This window comes from Myxine glutinosa, chromosome 4, assembly GCF_964187855.1.
Source record: "Myxine glutinosa chromosome 4, kmMyxGlut1.1, whole genome shotgun sequence".
NCBI lineage: Eukaryota > Metazoa > Chordata > Myxini > Myxiniformes > Myxinidae > Myxine > Myxine glutinosa.
In genome coordinates, this window is record NC_136264.1 from 113797184 (window position 1) to 113819680 (window position 22497).

Genomic DNA, 22497 nt, shown 5'->3' on the forward strand with positions numbered 1-22497 from the left:
TTTCAGAAATTCCTCAATAAAATTATGATTTTGATATTGTCTTGATAAGAACTTGCTTCTAAATCTGTAAGTGAACAGATGATGTCAATGAGGGCAAAATAAGTTTGTCGGTCGTTTATTATTGCCAACTTTGTGCTACTGGAGACGACAGCATTGATATTCATCATCTCTTTGTTGCTCAACCATCTCAACTGAGTCATCGACAACAATTCTCCCCTGTTGTTGTGTTGAGCAAGTTTGTTTGTCACATTTCCGGTTCTTCTTTCTGGCCGCTCTGAACTATCATTATCTAAAAGTGTCTGGACATGCCAGGTTGCCAGGGTCATCTTTTTGCTGTTTTTATTTATATTCGTATCGCATAAGAGAAAGGTCGTTGACTGCAGACAGTGGCGTCACTAGGGTTGGTGTCACCCAGTGCGGTAACTCATGGTGTCATCCCCCCCACCCCCCATGGCCCTCTTCCCGTACCAGACCATACAGAATCCTTCGTAATGTTTTTTGTGCTTATGTTACTCGTAAATCGTAATTCCCGTATATCACTGAATGTAATGACAATAGTTGTGACATAAACAACTAGCAAAATTAAAATTACACCTTTAAATTACAATATCATAGGCACAGCCTAAATGTATTTACAATTACATAGTTTCATGTGGTTAAAGTGAAAATTCGGTAAGAAAACAATATAATTCGAAGTAAAAACGTTTAAGAACTACATCAAAATTATGTTGATTTTAACGTGAAACTTTATTGTTACATGAGATACATTAATGGATTAGGTTTGCATAAGCAACAACGGCCCAAATAATGTCGAACTTATAGACAAATGCATATGGAAATATACTCATAAATGAAATAATACCATAAAAATAAACAGGAACAAATACACAAGCATTTCAGCACTTAGTGAACATCTCGACGAATTCAATACTTTCCTTTCCTGGCCTTCAAAGCTGCGAACTTGCGAATCACTTCATCGAAATCAATGCCTTTCGCCAAATCACTTTCAATTGATAATATCGCAAGATCGGAAAGCCATGACTGTCCCATGGTAGATCGCAAATAGTTCTTTATAAGTTTCAGCTTTGAAAAGCTCCTCTCACATGAAGCCACAGACACAGATCGTCAGAAATAATTTTAGGCTTAGCGAAAGGGTTGGGAGAGATTCTACGTAGTCCCATTCAGCTACGAATGTCAAAACGTCTAATGTTGCCCAATCTTTGGCTTCTTCCAGATCAATCTCTGCTGCTTTCAGGTGCCTTCTCAGCCTTGGTATTTCTATTAAAAGCTCACTCTCGGATACCTCATCATAGAAAGTGGTCAATTCTGGAATGGACACCTTTAACTCTTCTTCAGTGGCAGATATGAGACTCTTCACTTGAACAGCCTCAAACATGGCTGCTACTTCCCTGATGGCTCTTCGTCTGATCTGGAATCCCGATCGATCGCTAAATTAACGCCAGGGTGGTAAAGGAAAATTCCGAGGTCGACAAATTGAGTACCAGCTTGCTGGGATGAATGATCACGGTGTGAACCCCGATTTAGAATAGGTACACCGTATCCCTGCGCATCGTAAGAGGCGACCAAGGGTTGGCGTCAGGAAGAGCATCCGGCCATAAAAAACATTGCCTCAAACAGGGAACCATGATTGTCATGGGGCCCGCAAGGCTATAACCCCCGCTCCAGCGGGGAAAATGGCCTTAAAACGATCATTCATTCATTCATTCATAGAGTGCGTCCAGCATCGCTTGCCTACTCCCCTGCCATCCTCTTCTTGAACCTGGCTCTTCTCTCTGCTGCAATTCCATATTCGTCTGATTTTAAAAGCGCCTGTTCAATTCCATGCTCCACTAGGTAACTGCACTCCTCGTGCAGAAAAAGTCTTAGCACCTCCAGCTTTGCCACCACCTTGTCGAGAGTTAAGCCCTTAGTCTGCAGGTACTGCTGTGTAAGATTCACTTCCTGAAGTACATCACACCAGAAGTACAGGTAGCACAGAAAAGTGAAATCACAGACAGCAGGCAAAAGACCTTGTGCTGCTCCTCTTGTGTCCAAATTTTCATGTGGATCACAAAGATCTTCAATCGCAGCCACAAACTTATCAAACTTTTCTTTAACTGGCTTAACTGCATCATGATGAGCACTCCAGCATGTTGTTGATAGTCTTTTCAATGACACTCCAGTATGGTCAATTAACACATCCAATCGATTGGTGGAAGCAGCAAAGAAAGAAAACATTGTCTCAAGAGTTCCAAAAAATGTCACACACGATGCATCTTCAGCAAAAGAGTGCTGACGCACAAGTTAAGCGAATAGTCCACACATCCATTAAAAACACCTCCATGGATTCCAGCCATAGTGGCAGCATTATCATAACCTTGAGTGCGGCACATCATTATGTCCAGTCCATCACTTTCCAGTTTTTTAAAAGAATGTCAGAACTGAGGTCAGCAGCTTTTTCCCCCTTTAAAGGAAAAAAATCCTAGAAATACTTCTTTCACTTCAACTTTCCTATTGTTGATTTTTACATATCTGATCACTTCGGACATCTGGTCAGTATGTGATATGTCAGGTGTGCTGTCGAACATGATCCCAAAGTACTTTGCAGACTTTATGTCCATGACAAGCTTCTCCTTCACATGATTAGCCAGGGCACTTATAAACTCGTTCTGAGTGTTTGGTGCAAGATAAGAGACTGATACTTTAAGTTTACATGTGCTGCGCTTTAATCTCATTAGGTGCTCTTTCAGCACTGGATCATATTTTGAAAGCATCTCAACCATCTCAAGAAAGTTCCCTTTATTCAATGAAGATTCATCTTCCTTGTGAAGATTCATGTGAAATTACCGACAGATCTCATTACAAGCTACAAAAATTGCAATTCACAAATTCGGCTTTGATACAAACAATTACACTTCTTGTCGTTCTGTACGAGAAAACAGCAATGGCGAACACGGACCGTTAACAATGATTACACATCAAATCGAATTCTTCCAGCTAAAGAAACAAATGTCCTATAAACGACCAAAGTGATAAACGTTTTAAGTATCACGGACACGAATGAGATTACCGATTACATACCAACTATGGATCCTTAATTAATCTCTCGCAAGACTTCAGTGTTTACTCTCAGCACGATGTTCTCCGGTTCGTAGAACAAACATGGCCGCTACAAATCGCGTCACCACATGATCGCCTCTCGCGCTTGCAGACGAAACCACGTGATTCGAAGCGTCATTGTAATTGGGTAATAATGACCGCTCTGACCGGAGCGCATTAGAAGGTTCAAAAAGTAAATTAGCATAGAGTTTTAGCCTTGTGGGTATATTGATACATGTAAGCTGGGCTTATGGAAAATGTTTGTTGTTATAACTAATGCTTCAGTCACATTTGGCTCGGCGGCCGTAGGGTCTAAAAAATCTACGGCCACTAGCAATTATAGGGCGGCCGCAGTATTTCCACGGTCACACAATGTAGCAGTCACATATGTTTTTATTTTTCGGGTAGCCGCACGGGGTATTTAGAAATTGTGGAGACCGAAAACATGGGGGTGCCGTACGGTCTTTGATTTGATGTCGCACGGTGACCTTAGGGCATCCCTGCGGCGGCCATAGAATTTTCAAGGCAGACGCAAGGTAGCCTCAAGGTGCCCGCAAGGCGACCGCAGGGGGGCCCTAAGGCAAACGTGCGGCCAGACGGACGGTAACGAGTGGGTATATATACCAGTTCTGTTTCATATGTATTATATATCATATCTCATATCGTCATGGCTACGGCTTGTCGAATTGCTACGGCCACCCTAGAAATGAAAAAAGTTATAACTCCGCGCTATAATTCCACGGCGACCCCTACGGCCTGTAAAAGATAGCCATATGCCCTAGGGCCACCCTGAGGCCACCTCAGAAACTCTGCGGCCGCCGCACGTTTCTGTCAATTTAGGGGGGGTACGGCCGCCGTATCCTAGCCTTAGAGCAAATGTGACTGAGGAGTAACTACCGAGATATTTTTATAATAATTAATAAAGTTCTGCTGATACACTGCAAAAATTTGGTGTCACCCCCTCTGATAGTGTCACCCGGTGCGGTCCGCACCCCCCGCACCGCCCAGTGACGCCAGTGACTGCAGATAGCCAATCAGGTTGATGTTGAGTGAGCTTTCTTTACCACACCTTTTCTAGGAGCTTCACTTGCGAGGGCAGGCAATGCTATCCCTAAATAGGGTTGCCTCTACACATAGACAGCTGCCACATGCTGTTGTCACTCATTCAACAAGCACGCGACCATCACGCTTAGTCTGTCTATGTGCAGAGCTTCAGTTAGCAACTCCCAGCTCCTCAAGCATACTGCCATCACGTTCCCTCTGTCGCCATAGGGCTTACCCAACACCTCCATGTCTTGCACAGTACTAAAGAACAACTGCTGTTGTGCCACCAGCAGTTGCTCTCTCTGGTCTCCTGGTATCTGGATCCAGTGGCACACTAAAGTGTCATGACTGGGAAGTACAGGAGCTGCCCCGCAGTAACCACACTCGTGGCTTAGTTGCTGCCACCCGTAGACTTCAAAATGTTATTCCGCGTGCCAGCAAGTATCTTCGCCACTGACTAAGAAGTTCATCTGCAGGAGGGAACATCCAACGTCTTGCTGCCGACCTCTTCGCTGTAACCCAGGCAAGGAAGGCCTGCAGGTACTCGGCCTTGTCCAAAGGCCTCTTGCAAGCTAGCACACGAAAGAGGTGCTCTAATGTTCCATTTACAGACCTTCACTCTTTGCCACTATATGTATATACATTCTACATTAAGTTGAATCATGATATAACAGGGGCACTCCGAAGTTTGGTAATATATTCAAATTTGCTATCTTCTTCCTGTTATGTTGCTGCTAGTATAATAAATGTGAGCGAAAGCCTGTCCCTTACCCATTTTCAAAAGTTATTGTTGTGCTAAGGTTACACTCAATTTATCAATAACTGCCATTATTGTATGAGGTTCACTTTATCAAAACTACTGATGAATTGGGAAGGAAAAAAATGGACATAGGTCATTTGTGTTCTCTGGAAAATCTCAAAAACCATTCAACGTCAAATAGCATTTGGAGGTCATGGGAATACACTGACTGTTTGCATTGATGGATGAGTACTTCACCTCAAGAGGTCTTTGTTGGAGATGTTCATGTATTATGCTGTGATGTACAACAACTAACCCCTTTTAACTTCGCTGTGATTAATTGTCATGGAAGGAAGAAAAGCACAGCCAGAAGTTTGTTTCCCTATGTTCAGACTCATGTGGATATAAACCTTTTCATCCTGAAGCTTCAAATCAAGACTTAAGTTGACTGTCATAATATACACTTCCTGTGCACATTATTAGGACCTGTACCAGATAACTTTTACGCAACTGCTACTTGGACTTTGCAACAAATCACGGAAGTGAGATTTCTCGAAATGGGGATTAATGTAGATGCTGACATTTAAAACCGAAAACTCTCCCAGCAAATATAATAGCTGTTGTTCTAATATCCTGACATTTTGCTTTTGAAATGTTGTGATCTTAATGGTTCCATTTTTGCCTGTCTCCTGCGCAGGGACTTGGCTGTGAAGTCATCGCAGATCCAGGTGCACAATACATTTCATGATTTCCACGTGAAGCAATGCGTTGGAGTACTGTAGTTTATTTTGTTTTTATCGATAGCTTTCATATTTTTTTCAGTGATGCTAAATGTTGCCATAGAAGAGCTGTGCAATGGGTGATCACGTGGGTTGGCACAAGTTTTTTTTGGCAGGTCACGTGATCGCTCCTTGTAATCGCAGTGAGCAATGATTGTCCTCTTGTGTGCTTGCAGCATGCACCCAAGCACACCGTGAAATATCTCCATGGGACGAGCGCCCCCCTAGCGCCCCTCGGAACCTCAACATATCCACGCGTCAGCGGGATGGCCACCTCTGGCTCAGGATATCCTGGCAGCTCTCGGTGGATGGTACGTTGGACCCTCATTTCACATTTAACGGAACATTGCCTCTTCAAACTCGGACAATTCTGTGAAGGAGTAAAAGCAGCAGCTGGTATATATATACATCCCTTTGTAGATGAAGTCCAGTCCGATAAAGCAGTCTTTGTCATCAAAAATAAAGGTGGCCGAAGGGTCATCAGCCCAGTACATACAAATGCAGTAATACAGACATTTTGTATAACTATTTTAATGTGGGCACGATTGTGGAGGCTTCATGGCCCAAATGGCATCCTCCTGCAGTGAAGTTCCTTGTAAAAGTTCAAATGGTCAACTGGAATGGTACTTGGTAGAACACACACCTCCACCTGGCTTAACTGTTTACGTTTTGTATCCTACTGATTGGCCAGATCTGCATCTACACCTGAACCAAAATCGAATCGGCTTCTTCTTTCACCTACCCAACTCATCCCCCAAGTTTAGTTGAATCCGTCCACAACTTTTTGAGATTTCATGCTATATATCTGGGCATGCATAATATTAAGGGAGATGAAGTGGGCAGAGGCTGATTAACATTTTTGGGGCCCTGGGCACAAAAAATATTTAGACCCAAAACATCCCCCAAAAACACAAATACTGTACATGAAAATGCATTAATACATGGACTCCATTCAATGTTACACCGAGTTAATAAAGAATACACTAGGACGAGGTACATCTACTAGGATTAGGACTAGCTGATTGGTAATGAACACACCCCAGCACTTTCATTGGTGTGTTCATTACCAAGTTTTTATTACTCGCAAAATCGAAGATTTCTCAAGTACCTGTATATTGGTTGGTCTTGCTTTATTACTTGCCAGAAAAAATTCCGGCAAGTATGTTGCTTGGTTTGTCTGTCTGTCTGTCTGTCTGTCTGTTTGTCTGTTTGTGCGCAGTACTACGTCTACATCGTTACACATAGCATCGCCATACTTTACACACATATTTGCCTTGCCCTGAAATAGACTGTGCCCAATTTTTAACTCTCTCGGCCCAAGGTCAAGCTCAAGGTCACCCAAAACGTGAAATCAGGGGGGTCGAGTTTTCATTTAAAATATATTTCAAACCATTATAACTCTAAAAGTACAAGAGATATGCATACACTTACTGTTACCGAGATATAGGAAGTCACGTACGACATTTCATTTGGCACCATGACCTTTGACCTTGAGTGACCTTGAAAGGTCAAACTCAAGGCCAATAAAAAAAAAGTACATTCCGGCAAATCCTCGGTCTCTGACCGATTTCTAGTTCTGTTTGTTTGTTTGTCCGCTTGGTCTGTTTGTCTGTATGTCAGTCGCCTACAGGTCAGAATTTTAAACCGATCTTCACAAAACATCACCAAGTGGTACAGTTAGTTGGTCATAAGGAAGAATCCTATTGATTTTCAGATCAAAAGGTCAACATAGGCCAAAGGTCAACATAGGCCAACGGTCAACATTGGCCAAAGGTCAACAACATCATGAAATGTCTAAAATCCTCAATTTTCATCGGATTTATTTGGAATTTGAAGAGGATTTGCATATCTGGTCACTGAATTCAACCAACAATTATTTTTGAGGTCAACATAGACCAAAGGTAGACCAAAAATAGGCCAAAGGTCAACAACTTTGTGAAATGTCTAAAATCCTCAATTTTCATCTGATTGACTTGAAATTTGAAGAGGATTTGCATATCAGGTCACAAATGATTTTTGAGGTCAACATCAGCCAAAAGGTAAACAACTTATTTTAGGGATTTTGCAGGTATCGTGATATGCATGACAGATTTCTTGTTTGTCTGTATGTCAATCACCTACAGGTCACAGTTATAAACTGATCGTCATGAAACTTTACCAAGTTGTGTAGGTAGTCTTAACTGAGAAGCCTATTGATTTTGAGGTCAAATTTCTTAAATCGTCATATTTCATCCGATGGCTGTGAAAGTTGAACACCATTTGCGAATTGAGTCACTGAATTGGAAAATAATTTATTTTTTAGGTCAAAAGGTCAAATGTCAACTCAATGTCAAACTTCAAAATCATCAATTTAATTGATTTTGATAAATATTTGAATCCGGATCCGGATACAATAATTTTTAAGTGATTCTTCACCATTGAGCTGTTGTAGCCAAAAATATAGGGTCAAAAACGATATACAGTCACGTGAAAAAGTAAGTACACCCCATGTAAAGTTTTGACTTTTTAAACATATTTCAACATAAAGCTATTTGATCTTCATTTCAACAACATTGATAGATAAAGGTGATATAATATAACAAATATCATGATACAGTTACATTTTGTAGTCCATTGTATAATTTAAATAAACATAAATGCAAATTTTGCATGTGGAAAAAGTAAGTACACGCTTGGCTCTAATGGGTGGTATTGGCCCCTTTGGCAGAAACAACATCAAGTAGGCGTTTCTTATAACTGTCTATCAGTCTCTGACACCGACTGGGATAAATGTTTGCCCACTCCTCCATGCAGAATTCTTTCAGCTGTGCGATGTTTGGGGGGTTTCTTGCATGCACAGCTCGTTTCAAATCCCCCCACAACATCTCGATGGGATTTAGATCCGGGCTTTGACTTGGCCATTCCAGAACCCTCCATTTCTTTCTTTTCAGCCATTCCTTGGTGGATTTACTGGTATGTTTAGGGTCATTGTCATGTTGCAAGGTCCACCTTCGGTTGAGCTTCAACTTTCCGACAGATGGCCTCAAATTATCCTCAAGCACCCTCTAGTACAATGAAGAACTCATAGTGCAATCTATGATGGTGAGCTGCCCAGGCCCTGATGCAGCAAAGCTGCCCCAAACCATAATATTTCCACCACCATGCTTTACAGTTGGTATCAGGTTCTTGTGGTCAAATGCTGTCTTTGGTTTTCGCCAAACATGTCTTCTGTTGCTGTGGCCAAATAGCTCTACCTTTGACTCATCTGTCCAGAGCACATTGTTCCAGAAGTGCTGGTCTTTGCCTAGGTGTTCTTTAGCAAACTTTTGTCTTGCCCTGATGTTCTTTCTGGACAGCAAAGGTTTCCTCCTGGCACACCTCCCACGTAGATCAAATTTGTACAGCCTCTTTCTAATGGTAGACTCGTGCACTTTTGAGATCAACAGTGGCAAGAGCTACCTGTAGGTCCCGTGATGACATTCTGGGGTTCTTGGAGACTTCTTTCAGCATCTTGCGGTCTGCTCTCGTGCTGAACTTGCTGGGGCGGCCTGGCCTGAACAAGTTGGCAGTTGTTTGGAATCTTCTCCACTTGTAGATGATCTTCTGGACAGTGGAATGATTGATTTCAAATTGTTTGGAGATCTTTTTAAATCCCTTCCCAGACTCGTAGGCATAGATAACCTTCTTTATGAAGGCCTCAGAGCTCTTTTGATCTAGGCATGGTGACGCCACACACTTCAACAACAAAGAGCAAACCAAACTAAATGTCTGCGGTTTAAATAAGACAGGTTCCTCCAAGATCCTCTCTAACGATGTTCTAATCATTTGCACCTGAGCTGGTGCACCTGATTCTCATTTTAGGTATTTGAAGTAGTGATAAATGTGGGGGTGTACTTACTTTTTCCACATGCGAAATTTGCATTTATGTTTATTTAAATTATACAATGGACTACAAAATGTAAATGTTTCATGACATTTGTTATATTATATCACTTTTATCTATCAATATTGTTGAAATAAAGATCAAATAGCTGTATGTTAAAATATGTTGAAAAAGTCAAAACCCTACATGGGGTGTACTTACTTTTTCATGTGACTGTATGGCATGATATTTCAAAAAGTTGTGGACGACTTATAACAAAACTTGGTGGATGGGTTGGGTAAGCGACAAAAACAAGCCGATTAGATATGGGCTCAGGTCCGGATCCACATCCGACCTATCAGTGGGATATCAAATGCAAATTGTTCAGCCAGGCCAAGGGTATGCTCTCTACCAAGTACCGTTCTCATTGGTTCATGGTTTGCCATTCACCGTTTTTTGCCCAAGGCCTTCACGAACCGGCTGTCCACGCCTAACATTCCACTGAAGGCGGCACAGGAATGTGGAATTTATTGGTTCATCGTTTGGCATTCACCGTTTCTGCATTTTCTGTTTGCATTTGGGCTCTCGCCCGTGTGAGGCATGGGTACCTCGCTAGTTGTTAGTAAAACTATTTAGAACTTGCAACAACCCTGCAAAATGTACCTGTACTTCTTCTTCTTCATCATTTGTATGCAGTACAAGGCTGTGGGGTGGCATCATTGGCTGTGGCTGTGGCTGTGCCGCCGATGCAGTGCCCTCTGCTGGTTATGGCAGGAATTTATAATATACAATTGAACCATTTTCTAATTTTGAAAATGCAACAATTCCCCAACCAAGATGAATTCGGGATGAATTTTTTTTTAAAGTTATTTAGCGTCGGATATGAAACATATGGTTATTGATTACTAAATGTCAGGGTTATCGTCAACTTCGACAAAATTCAGAAACTAGTTGGATAATCAAGTGGGAGTGGGAAAAGAAAATGTTGAACTTGAGTGTGTTCACATGGAGGCTGGAGGCTTGGGAAGTCATCATCACAAAGGGAATGCGAGTGGAATATGGCATGTTGATGATGAAGCTTCAAACAGACGGGATCTGATGAGCATCCATATGGCTTCGCTCGTCACGCCCGTCGACCTATACACGAGCAAGGAAGAACCATCTGAAGCGACAGTGTCGAGCACAGCAGCTGGATGCCATTGTCAGCATGCTACATGTGCGGTTATGAGACACTTTGAAGGAGGAATTCCTTTGAACGTACCGTAACCTACTTGCTCTCCGTCCGTCCCTCTCGCAGCGAGTGTGCAGCTCGTCAATTCCACGATGGTGCAGATGCTTCGCCAAGACCTCACGTCCACGTGTGTACGGCTGCGCTTTGAGCACCCCATTCACTCACAGAGCAGCGCAAGCGACGGAAAGCCGGTAAGTGTGTGTGCGTCGACCAGGTGCACGTCCATCCGGCATATGTTACACTTTATAGGGAGGGGTGGGGAAATCATCTCGTCGGACCATCCATTTATTACGTACACGCGGGAGGCGGAAGCCAAAGGACCTTCTGAATGGAATCATTTAAAATTGAGAGGACGAATGAGAGTAGGGAGAGAATGGGAACAATTGTTACGATGAGACTGGAGTAAGGGGATGGCAAGGATGTACAGGGTGAAGCACTTAGTAAATGGAGGACAAGAGAATGTCACACTTTTTCCAGCCGTATTTGCGTACGTAATAAATAGATGGCTCCTCCAATTTTGTTTTATTGCTTACTTAGCCATATTTATTATTGTTTATTGCGATTGAAGCTCCAAATGAATAGCTACTATTAACTGACACTTTTACAGAACGTGTATAAGGATCATGCACCGTACTTCAACTATTATGATGTATACTGAGTATATGACGTAATGGGGCATTAATATACGTTTGAGTAACATAAAGATGGGTTGGCAGCTCTCATCTACCTCTAAGCTGTCTAGTCTGTATTCGAATCTCAGTCTAGCTGTAAACTGCCATAACTACTGCTGGGAAGGCAATGGCAAACCACCCCTTGCCAAGAAACTGCTTTGTGGCAAAGTATGGCACATCAGAATCAAATATAAACACCTTATGGATTCGTTGGACAGGTTGCATTACCTTGGTGATGGACAATCATCATCAGGAAAAAATTAAATCATCAAATTCCTCTTTACAGTGCCTTGAGAAGGTATTTTGTGTTGAATTGAATACGTCATATTTATATTTCATTACATGTCATATGTTAATACATTTCACACAGGTTTATGTCGATTCAATAAGCACTTGAATTGTAGTGGAAGGAAATCCCCAATACACAGACACATGGCCATACATGACGTCATGTTTTATTTTCTAACGAAAACGAGCAAATTCATGAGACTCTTGAAATTGTTGCACAGGTATCTTGCTGAACACACGACAGATTGCTCTTTACCTGTATTCTCAGTTTTGCCCACTGATGGCATCACCCGCTAACAACATGTAGAGGGAGTTTCTCACGAACTGGAGGTCAGATTTAAAACCACGAAACATTAAAGTTAAAATTTGAAAAAAAAGAAACAGTCAAGAGATGGACTGCTGTAAGTGCCGTTCCTGCCAGGTAAAAACAATTGGAGTAGTTATCTACTATTTTTGGTCACTTTTCTCTTGCATGAGCCTCGATCTTGTAAAAAAAAAAAATTGCTGATATGAGCTTCAACTGACATTATTAGCTGTAGGTGATAATATGAGCTATAACCAGGTGAATTGACCAGTAAGTATCTGCCAGCCACACGTGAGAGACCTGATTGTGGTTATATGCGGTTGTCTGTGCTATTTATTGTCTGCAGTGGAGCTTCATGTATGATTGCTTCTCCGTGAACGTTGGAGAAACTGTTACAGTCAATGTGTACAACATGCCACATGGGAACGGTGCCCTGCACACCCTCTATACAGCACCAGGTACGTTCCAATGTCGCTGTTTCACTTGCTATCTGAGGCCTAGTCCAAAAGTAATGCCTCATTTTTTTCTTTTTTTTTGTATACAAGATCGAGGCTCGTGTAAGAACTAACATCAATCACAAAAAAGACAAACGGACACACAAAACATACAATAAAGGGAGCAGGAGACGAGATGGGGAGAGAGAGGGAAGCACACAAATACAACAGCAGAGAACAGGGACATCAGGAGATCTGTGGGAGGGAGAGGGCTTGGGGGGAGGAGGCATGGGAAGGGGGTGAAGAAGGTGAAGAAACATGGGGGTGAAGTAAAATGGGGGTAATGGGGGTAACTAAAATGAAGTAAAATGGGGGTAAAAAAAACATGGGGGTAACCCTTCATGGGGGTGAAGAAAAATTTATGAATATTTTTAAAATATATATATTTATGAATATTTATGTTATATTATATGTTATATTTATGAATATTTTACTGTTATATTTATATTTACTAGCAACGGTACCCACCCTATGGGCGGGGCTTCAATTGGGGGGCCCAATTGAAAAGACAAAATATCAGAAATTGAAGGGTTTTTTTAATTTTAAACGATATATATAAACATCCGTTAAATCATATCACACGCAAATCATCAAAATCGAAACGGTATTTGTAGAATTTCAATAAAAGCCACATCACTGTTCATATCGATAAATATTATTCCATCGTGTTTCAAATCGTGATCGCGATCTGTTAATGTATACACCGCCCAAATAGCTGTGTGGAATTCTCTCATGTAGAGATTAAACGTCGTTTGAACTTTGGCCGTGGTCATTATTTACTTTTAATGATGTTTATATACGAATGATGTTTAATGATGTTTATATTGGTTTTGGGTCGTCCTTTCCACATATCTCGTGGGATTGTGCGTTGGAGAGACGGCCGTGATGGCGGGGAGGGGGCTGGAATTCTCTCAAGCAGAGATTCAATCCATGTCCTTATAAAAGGTCTTTGTCCGAGGTCACCGAGTCCAATCGGTGCAGCCGTTTGTGCGGCACTCGGCAAAACAACATCGTCACAATTAACGTTATGCGAACGCGAATGTTATGCGGGAGTCAAAACCTGAGAATGCTGGAGACCAAAGCTGAAGTTGGAAAAACTAAATAGCCTATTTTACTCCTGGAGATCCCAGGATTACCCACCCAAAATATCGTTGCGATCGGTTCAGCAGTTTTTACGGTACCTTTGAACGGACAGACAGACGGACGGACATTTGGTGAATTATAGTAATGTGGCGGACACGAAAGCCCACTGGCGTGGTGACATCATTCCGCGCACCAAGTGGGCGGCGGCCACGCCCGAGAGAGAGGCGTGGCCTCAAGATATACACGGGCCGCGCAGCCCGGAGCAGCTCAGTGCTGCAGTTTGAGTACTTTCAATAAAGACTCTTTTATGAACCGCATTGTCCGCTTGCTCCTTGCGTAAGCATTAGCACGCGCAGCATCGCGCTTCATATGGTGACCTCGACGTTGGATCTGCCGTAGCGATCCTTCCGAACACGACGCCATTGCAATGGCAAACAACAACGCAATGTCGATTAAACTTCCCGAATTTTTGGAGGCCCAGGCCGAAGTCTGGTTCGTCCAAGCCAAAGCCCAATTTCAGCTTCGGCGCCTCACCGGCGACGGCACGCGCTACTGCCACGTCGTCGCCTCCCTCGGGCCCGGCACGGCCGCTCGAGTTGTGTCCGTCCTTCGCCACCCACCGGACGGCCACAAGTAAGAGGCACTCAAGCGGCTACTCCTAGCCACGTTCGGCCTCACGGACGACGCACGGGCCGACCGCCTCCTGGATCTCCCCGAGCTCGGCGACACGCACCCGTCGGTCCGAATGGACCATATGCTGTCACTGTTGGGCAACAAAGCCCCCGGTTCTCTATTCCGGGCGCTTTTCCGTCGCCAACTTCCAGCGCAGGTTCGCCTCGCGTTGGCCGGGACCGTGCTAACGGAACCCCGAGCATTGGCAGCCGAGGCGGACAGGTACTTCGTGGCTTCGGATACGCGGGCGAGAGTCGGTGCGGCCGTCACGGACCTCGAGGCTGATGCTGCTGATCCACAGCATCAGCTTACACAGCATACGCAGCATGCTGATACGCACCTCGTGACCGCCGCCATGCCCCGCCCACCGCCGCGGCGAAAACCGCCACCGCGGGGAAAACCGCCAACTCCACCGGCCTGGCAGAGCCAGCCGCACTCCTCCAGCTCCACCACCTGGTGCTGGTTCCACGCCAAGTTTGGCCACGAGGCTCGGCAGTGTCATCCGCCATGCTCCTTCAACAGGTCGGGAAACACCTGGGCCGGCGCTCAATAGTGGCGATGAGCGCCGGCCGTTCGAGCAGCCTGCTGTTCATAACGGACACCTTATCCGGGCGCCGTTACCTGTGCGACACGGGAGCACAGGTGAGTGTCGTTCCCGCCGGTACGTCAGACAAGCACACCGCGGGCGGGGGCCCCGCCCTGCTTGCCGCGAACGGGACGCCCATCCGTACATACGGAAAACGCTGCCTCTCTCTGCAGTTCGGAGGGCAGGTTTTCCGATGGACGTTCGTCACCGCCGACGTGCCCATGGCACTGCTTGGCGCGGACTTCCTGTGCGCTAATGGGCTCCTGGTCGACGTAAAGCGCAGACGTCTTGTCCAGGCCGAGACGTTCAGCTCGCTCGCTTGTGCGCTGCCCAGCTCGTCGAGCAGCTCAACGAGCGGCTCGCCGAGCGGCTTGCCAAGCGGCTTGCCGAACGGTTCGGTTCCGGCCACGTTGATCTGTAGGCTTCCGGCAGCGGACGAATTCACCCACCTCCTCGCCGGCTTCCCGGCCCTCACGCGGCCCACCTTCTCGGCGGGGGCCGTCAAGCACGGGGTGGCCCATCACATCCCCACCGTCGGGCCACCGGTCTACGCCCGGGCATGCCGCCTCGAGCCGACGAAGCTGGCGGTGGCAAAAGCGGGGTTCGCTACCCTGGAGCGACTCGGCATCGTTCGGCGCTCGGAGAGTGCTTGGGCGTCGCCGCTGCACATCGTGCCGAAGCCCGGCGGGGGATGGCGACCGTGCGGGGACTATCGCCGTCTCAATGACGCCACCACTCCCGACCGCTACCCCGTCCCCCACATTCAGGACTTTTCTGCCCGTTTGGCGGGCATGTCCTTCTTCTCGAAGGTGGACCTCATACGCGGCTACCATCAGGTCCCCGTCAGGCCGGAGGACGTCCCGAAGACGGCGGTCATCACGCCATTCGGACTCTTCGAGTTCCTGCGGATGCCCTTCGGTCTGAAGAATGCGGCTCAGGCGTTCCAGCGACTGATGGACAGCGTCCTGCGCGACTTGGATTTTGTCTACGTCTACCTGGACGATATCCTCGTCGCCAGCGCGTCCCGCAAAGAGCACCTACGCCACCTCCACATGCTCTTCGAACGCCTGGGCCAGCATGGCCTGATTGTGAACCCCGCAAAGTGCCGGTTCGGCATCGCCGTAATCGATTTTCTGGGGCACCGTGTCACCAGGCACGGAGCCGTCCCCCTGCCGGCCAAGGTGGAGGCGGTGAAGGGGTTTCCGCGCCCCCGCATGATCAGAGGGCTGCAGGAGTTCCTGGGCATGGTGAACCTTTACCATCGGTTCCTGCCCCGTATCGCCCAGCTCCTGCGCCCCCTGCACGAAGCTCTCCGAGGTACGCCGGGCAAAGGCGACGTTACCTGGACCGAGCAGATGGACACGGTGTTCACGGCGTGAAGCTCGCCTTGGCTAATGCCACCATGCTCACGCACCCGGCGCCCGATGCACCGATCGCCCTCACCACCGACGCCTCGGACTACGCGGTGGGCACGGTGCACGAGCAATGGGTGCGTGGAGCTTGGCAACCGCTGGCGTTCTTTAGCCGGCAGCTTCGCCCGCCCGAACGCCGTTACAGTACCTTCGACCGCGAGTTGCTCGGGCTTCACTTGGTGGTCAGGCACTTCCGCCATCTGCTCGAGGGCCGTGCGTTCACGGCCTTCGTCGACCACAAGCCGCTGATCTTCGCGATGGGCAAGGTCACCGAGCCGTGGTCGGCCCGGCAGCAGCGTCACCTTTCGGCCGTGTCCGAGTACACGACGGACATCCGGCACGTCGCGGGGAAGGACAACCCGGTGGCGGATTGCCTTTCCCGGGCCGTCGCCCACGCAGTCCACCTCGGCATCGACTATGCCCGGATGGCAGCGGACCAGGCCGTTGACCCCAACGTCCAGGCCTTGCGGACCGCCGTCACGGGCCTCCGCGTCACCGAGGTGCCGTTCGACGGCGCGGGCGCGGCCCTCTTGTGCGACGTCTCCCTCGGGCGGCCTCGCCCCATCGTGCCCGCGGGCTGGCAGCGCCAGGTGTTTGACGCCATCCACGGCCTGTCCCACCCGGGCGCGAGGGCCTCCCAAAGGTTGATCGCCGACAAGTTCGTCTGGCTTGGCCTCCGGAAGGCCGTCCGCGGCTGGGCCAGGACGTGCCTCGCGTGCCAGCGCGCCAAGGTGCACCGGCACACCCAGGCCCCGTTGGCCCCATTCACGGTGCCGGAACGCCGGTTTGACCACGTCCACGTGGACCTGGTGGGACCTCTGCCTCCCTCGCGGGGTTTCACCCACGTCCTCACCATGGTGGACCGCACCACCCGGTGGCCGGAGGCCGTGCCCTTGGCGTCGACGACGGCGGCGGACATCGCTCAAGCTTTCATCGCCACCTGGGTCGCCCGGTTCGGCGCCCCCTCAGACATCTCGTCCGACCGCGGCCCCCAGTTCACCTCGGAGCTCTGGGGGGCGGTCGCGCAGGGGCTCGGGGTCCGGCTGCACCGAACCACGGCCTACCACCCCCAGGCTAACGGCCTGTGTGAGCGATTTCACCGCTCATTGAAGGCCGTGCTCCGGGCCACCCTCCGTGACGGCGGCTGGGTCGACAGGCTCCCCTGGGTCCTGCTGGGCCTCCGGACGGCGCCCAAGGAGGACCTGCGCGCATCCGCGGTGGAGTTGGTCTTCGGGCAACCGCTGCGGGTGCCGGGCGAGTTCCTCCCCGACTCCACCGCACCATGGTCCGCGGCACAGCAGCGCTCCGCTCTGCAAGAGACCGCCCAGAGGTTCGCCCCGGTGCCAACGGCATGCCACAGGCACCCACCGATGCACGTCGCCCCGGAGCTTCGCACGGCAGAGTACGTCTTCGTCCGCCACGATGCCCACAGGACACCACTGCGGCCCCCGTACGACGGGCCTTTCCGCGTGCTGGAGACCGGGGCGAAGCACTTCACCCTGGACATCGGCGGTACTCCTGACCGCGTTACTGTAGACCGCCTCAAGCCGGCCCACCTCGACGTGGACCATCCACCGCCAGTGGCCCGACCCCCGCGTCGGGGCCGCCCCCCTGCGGGCGGACCCCCGGCACCGCCCAGCCCCGCCACCACGCCGCCCCCCGGTCCTGCACCCATCCCAGGGGCAGCCAGAGGCATCCCACCTGGCATCCCTGCACCCCGAACGCCGCCGATCGCCAGGGGGCGCTTCGGCCGGGTCATCCGTTTGCCCCGCAAACTGGCCCTCCAGGTGCGCGGGAATTCTGGGGGGGCGCGTGTGGCGGACACGAAAGCCCACTGGCGTGGTGACATCATTCCGCGCACCAAGTGGGCGGCGGCCACGCCCGAGAGAGAGGCGTGGCCTCAAGATATACACGGGGCGCGCAGCCCGGAGCAGCTCAGTGCTGCAGTTTGAGTACTTTCAATAAAGACTCTTTTATGAACCGCGTTGTCCGCTTGCTCCTTGCGTAAGCATTAGCGCGCGCAGCATCGCGCTTCAGTAAGATATTTATATTTATATTTATGACTCCTGTTATATTTATGAATATTTGGTTTCACCGATTCAAAAAACAACCTTTATCGACATGAACAAAGATTGTGGAACATGCATTCGATGTGCCGCTTATGAAAATTTAAGAATATTTCCATATTTCGATAACCTGCAGCTTTATTGCACTAATTGTTGAAGAAGAAGAAGAAGAAGAAGAAGAGGAAGAAGAAGAAGCGGAAGCAGAAGAAGAAGAAGAAGAAGAGGAGGAAGAAGAAGAAAAAGAAGTCATTATTTTTGAGGTCGACAATGGTCCATTACTTTTTGTATTACCCTCATACCTTACCCAAGACTATGAAGTGTTGTGAGGGTTACAGATCAATTTGATAGTCGATCAAGTTCGACGCACATAGGATAATACTATAAATACTAGAGTAGGTGATTAAACGAGCCAACGAACACCTTCGAGAAACATCTGAGATTGTCAGGCAGTTTCACCTTCCAGACTGAAAAAAGGTAAGCTTAAAAATCCTGATAATTAAGTTTCGCTTCCATCCTCCCACCTCTGGAACAAACTCCCCCACTCCCTTCAATCCCACTGCTCCCTCCAGGTCTTTAAAACAGCTGTTCACCACCATTTCTTATCTTCCCCCATCCAAAACCTTGATCTTTTCTACCCCCATTAATTCACCCCAGATACACTTTTTTGAAATACCAACTTCTTTCCTGGAAGTTCTAGCAATGTCCATGTGTTTTATACTTCTCCCACCCTCCCCTCCCACCCCCCCCCCCCCCCACCTCCGCCTTCCCATGCCTCATCTCCCCAAGCCCTCTCCCTCCCACAGATCTCCCGATGTCCCTGTTCTCTACTGTTGTACTTGTGTGCTTCCCTCTCTCTCCCCATCTTGTCTCCCGTTCCCTTTATTATATGTTTTATTATATGTTTTATGTGTCCGTTTATGTTTTTTGTGATTGATGTTAGCTCTTACACGAGCCTTGATCTTGTATACAACAAAAAAAAATCCTGATGGTAACTTTAGAGACGTTTGGAAGATGATTCCTTTCTCTCTTCCAGGTTGCAACAATGCCGAGGTTCAAGGACTGCCGGAATGTACAGGTGGGTGTTAAATGAATGTTCAACTTTGCTAGTTTGTCGTCTAAAAATCTCAGCGATCATGTATTGCAACTCCAAAGATGGTTTGCAATTCCAGGAAAGAATGCCGTGTTTTTTCCTGGTTTGGATTAACCCGCTTTAACCAAACAAGCTGCTGAAAGTGCACGGAGTATAAAGTTATGGCAACGCTCCCACTGTGCGCTGCAGGTCAGACTGGCATAGCGGTCAACGTGGACACAGGCCGGGAAAATGTACTTCGGGTCTCCTACTCCAGCTCTATTCCCTATACAGAATACACCGTTGTTACTTGCAGCCTCTTCCTCGTGTGCAAACCTTTGCACAGACAGGTATGCAAGTCCCTTTGACTATCGGCCCTATGAGGCCACTGGGTGTATCTTGTGAAAGATGTGAGATCTCTTATGTCACTTGCAATGATTATCATGGGAATGTGAATTTAAGTAAACAAAACGATGTACATGAGGATGCAGTGATCATTAAAAACAATCGACATTTGCAGCGTGTACCTGGAAAAGAAAACGTTGTCGAGTTCAACATACAGCGATCGCCTTGTCTTTGCGTAGAGGTGAGCCAAGATACAACTTTTTTTTTTGTTTGTTTTTTGTATGCAAGATCGAGGCTCGTGAAAGAGCTAAAATGCAGAATGGAAATAAGTTTGGCAGCTGGGATTGCGGTCTGAGCTGCACCCACAGATAGCATTAATTAAATAATGTGAGGTGTGCTCGTGCATGATACAGGTTAAATTGACTGTCTGGGACTTTTAATTTAAAGTTGCATTTTCTTTATGCTGTAATTTGTCCCTTTTTGTACTTCGAGTAATATATTTAATATATTTACAAGCACCTATATGAGACGGCTTACGGACTGCAGAAAAGGTATACGGAAGAGGGATATCAAGTCACTGCCAATACCTTTTCCATTTCCAGGTGTACGCAGTCGAAATGCATGACTGCCGAGTCCGCACTTGTCCCTTCAGAGAAGGTGAGAAAATGCATCTGTTTGTATACGTTGTGCAACACCTTTTCCACTTAGTACAATGTGTACTGCGTTGTCCCAATTGCATACCTGACTGTCTCTAGGTCTCTTGCAGATCCAATAAAGCCCAATATTATGCTGAATAAGGATGGAGACAGCCTGGAGGTGTTTATCACAATGCTTCCAGCAGGATGCAGCTTCTCCTTAGAGCTGACCCTCCTAACGGACCGCAACCTGGGCAAATCACGGGTCCTCAGCAAAACGGTGATTCATCATCGGCATCAGGTGAGACTCTTGGCTTCAATCTTCCCTTGTATGGTCTGAATTTCATCCCTTTCTTTTAAAAACAAAACTTTCCTTCGTTTTTAATTAGCTTGTCATAATTCGACAAGCTAAATTTAGTAAAAATTTGATTTTTTTTTTTACAATCATACCAACTATAAATCGAATGACATATAAGGGATCCTCCACCTACTGTATTTATAGGAGTACAGCAGAGGAAGGGAGAGGGAAAATTGGGATGATGGAAATTGAGAGAAGGAAGACAATTGGGGAAGATAGGAGAAGAAAATGAGTGTATCAGGCAGTGATTATAAAATAGGAAGAGAAGGGTAAAAAGGTTGTAAGAAAATGTAGTACAGGTGATTGTAAGGAAGGAATGGGGTATATATAGTGAGGATGGGAGGAGGGTGGTGGTGGATTTCCACCATATTTGTCGATGTAATAAATATATGGCTGCATAATGAACTCTTATGAATTTGGGGTAGGGGAATATCTAGATCTAGGTAGATCTGTGTAGGTATCATGCTTCGTCTGTCGTGGGTAGCTAGAACCACCTCGATGTAAGTAAGTCAGGGACCTGTAGCCTGTATGTCGGAATAAGTGCGTATCTTTGTCCCCGCCACGAGGGGGGCGGGGCATGTTAAGTAGTTGTCGGGAATATGCTAACTCCATTGTGTGTCGTTCCCTCTGTGAACATACTTGTGTCCCTTATGGCAACACACTCTTATAGACACTTAGATAGGCCCTTGGTGCACACACTAATTAACCCCCCCCCCCCCCCCTGACAATGACTAACCGGAAAAACCAACAGGCAGCGGCCGCACAGTACACCACCATGGCGACAAACATCATGCAAGGCAGGCAATAGCCACGCTCAGAAGGGCTCTTGATTGAAGGGGGGAAGGGCAAACAAGGAGCATGGCGCCAAGTGCTCGGCCAATAAGAGGACACCAACGCGGTGAGAAGATTCAGGAAGGTGAAGGAGCGCCACACTGATTGGCCACCGACCGATGACACCTCGGCCAATCAGTGCGGAAGGCGCGAACATTCGGCCAGTCGGTGTGGAGGGCGCGAAGGAGGACGTAACAAGCGACACGCTGGTTGGTGGAGAGGCCCGGATGGCGTCAGAGCATGCCGAGCAAGAGACTGGGAGCGGCGGACATTTTGTCACTTTGGTCTGGACTTTGCTGGTGAACGTTGGTGTGCCAACATTGTCCCTTCTCGTTCCTGGTTCCTCCCTGCCCAGCTCTTCCCTTTGCCTTTTGCCTTCCCGTGACTGTCCCTTCGTGCTGGACCTGTTCTTGCCTTTGAATTTTGGTGGAGAGACCAGCGCCGACGATTCTCTTCCCCTGTGTTTGCATACGAACGACGAGCGAGGCTTGCGGTTGGAGCACTGACGAGCCAATGCCCGAGCGGTTCACGCCAACCGGAGCCGCGTCCGGACGTGAGCTTGGGGCCTGGACGACAGAGACAGATAAGACACACCACATTCCACAACACGACGAGACATTTATTTTATTATCCTTCCATTTGTCTCGTATCTGAAATCTGTGCGGGGACATCCCAATTTAGGATTTAGTTTCTTCCATCGCGTTTCCTTGTTCTTGGGTGTGTAATAAATATTCCTTTTGTACATTTTACATCTGTTTTTGGTTGATTTATTAATTGATTTCAGGTTGAAGATGCCTGCGGCCGTGAAGATAAATCGGCATAGTTCATCCCGGCTCGTGTATTGGTCCTCCATTGATTGGATAAACGCCTCCAAGTAAGCTCGAGTCCATCCGCGACCCCCCGGTCTTAACCAAGGGGCAATTGCGCGGCAGTACTGTATACTGGTAGAT

At 47.5% G+C, this 22497-nt stretch overlaps 1 protein-coding gene across 5 annotated transcripts in view; it reads left to right on the forward strand.

The window, feature by feature from the left end:
* LOC137425092 (interleukin-17 receptor B-like) overlaps positions 1 to 22497 on the forward strand; it is a 68619-nt gene that overhangs the window by 14583 nt on the left and 31539 nt on the right. For 3 of the 5 annotated variants that reach the window (XM_068113126.2, XM_068113125.2, XM_068113124.2), the window contains exons 2-11: positions 4555 to 4683; positions 5580 to 5610; positions 5838 to 5972; positions 10800 to 10924; positions 12343 to 12454; positions 19343 to 19384; positions 19589 to 19728; positions 19899 to 19964; positions 20326 to 20380; positions 20490 to 20659. In XM_068113126.2, the coding sequence (XP_067969227.2) occupies positions 4555 to 4683; positions 5580 to 5610; positions 5838 to 5972; positions 10800 to 10924; positions 12343 to 12454; positions 19343 to 19384; positions 19589 to 19728; positions 19899 to 19964; positions 20326 to 20380; positions 20490 to 20659 (1005 nt within the window). The remainder of the gene's footprint in view (positions 1 to 4554; positions 4684 to 5579; positions 5611 to 5837; positions 5973 to 10799; positions 10925 to 12342; positions 12455 to 19342; positions 19385 to 19588; positions 19729 to 19898; positions 19965 to 20325; positions 20381 to 20489; positions 20660 to 22497) is intronic. The other 2 variants (XM_068113127.2, XM_068113129.2) reach the window with 1 other exon arrangement.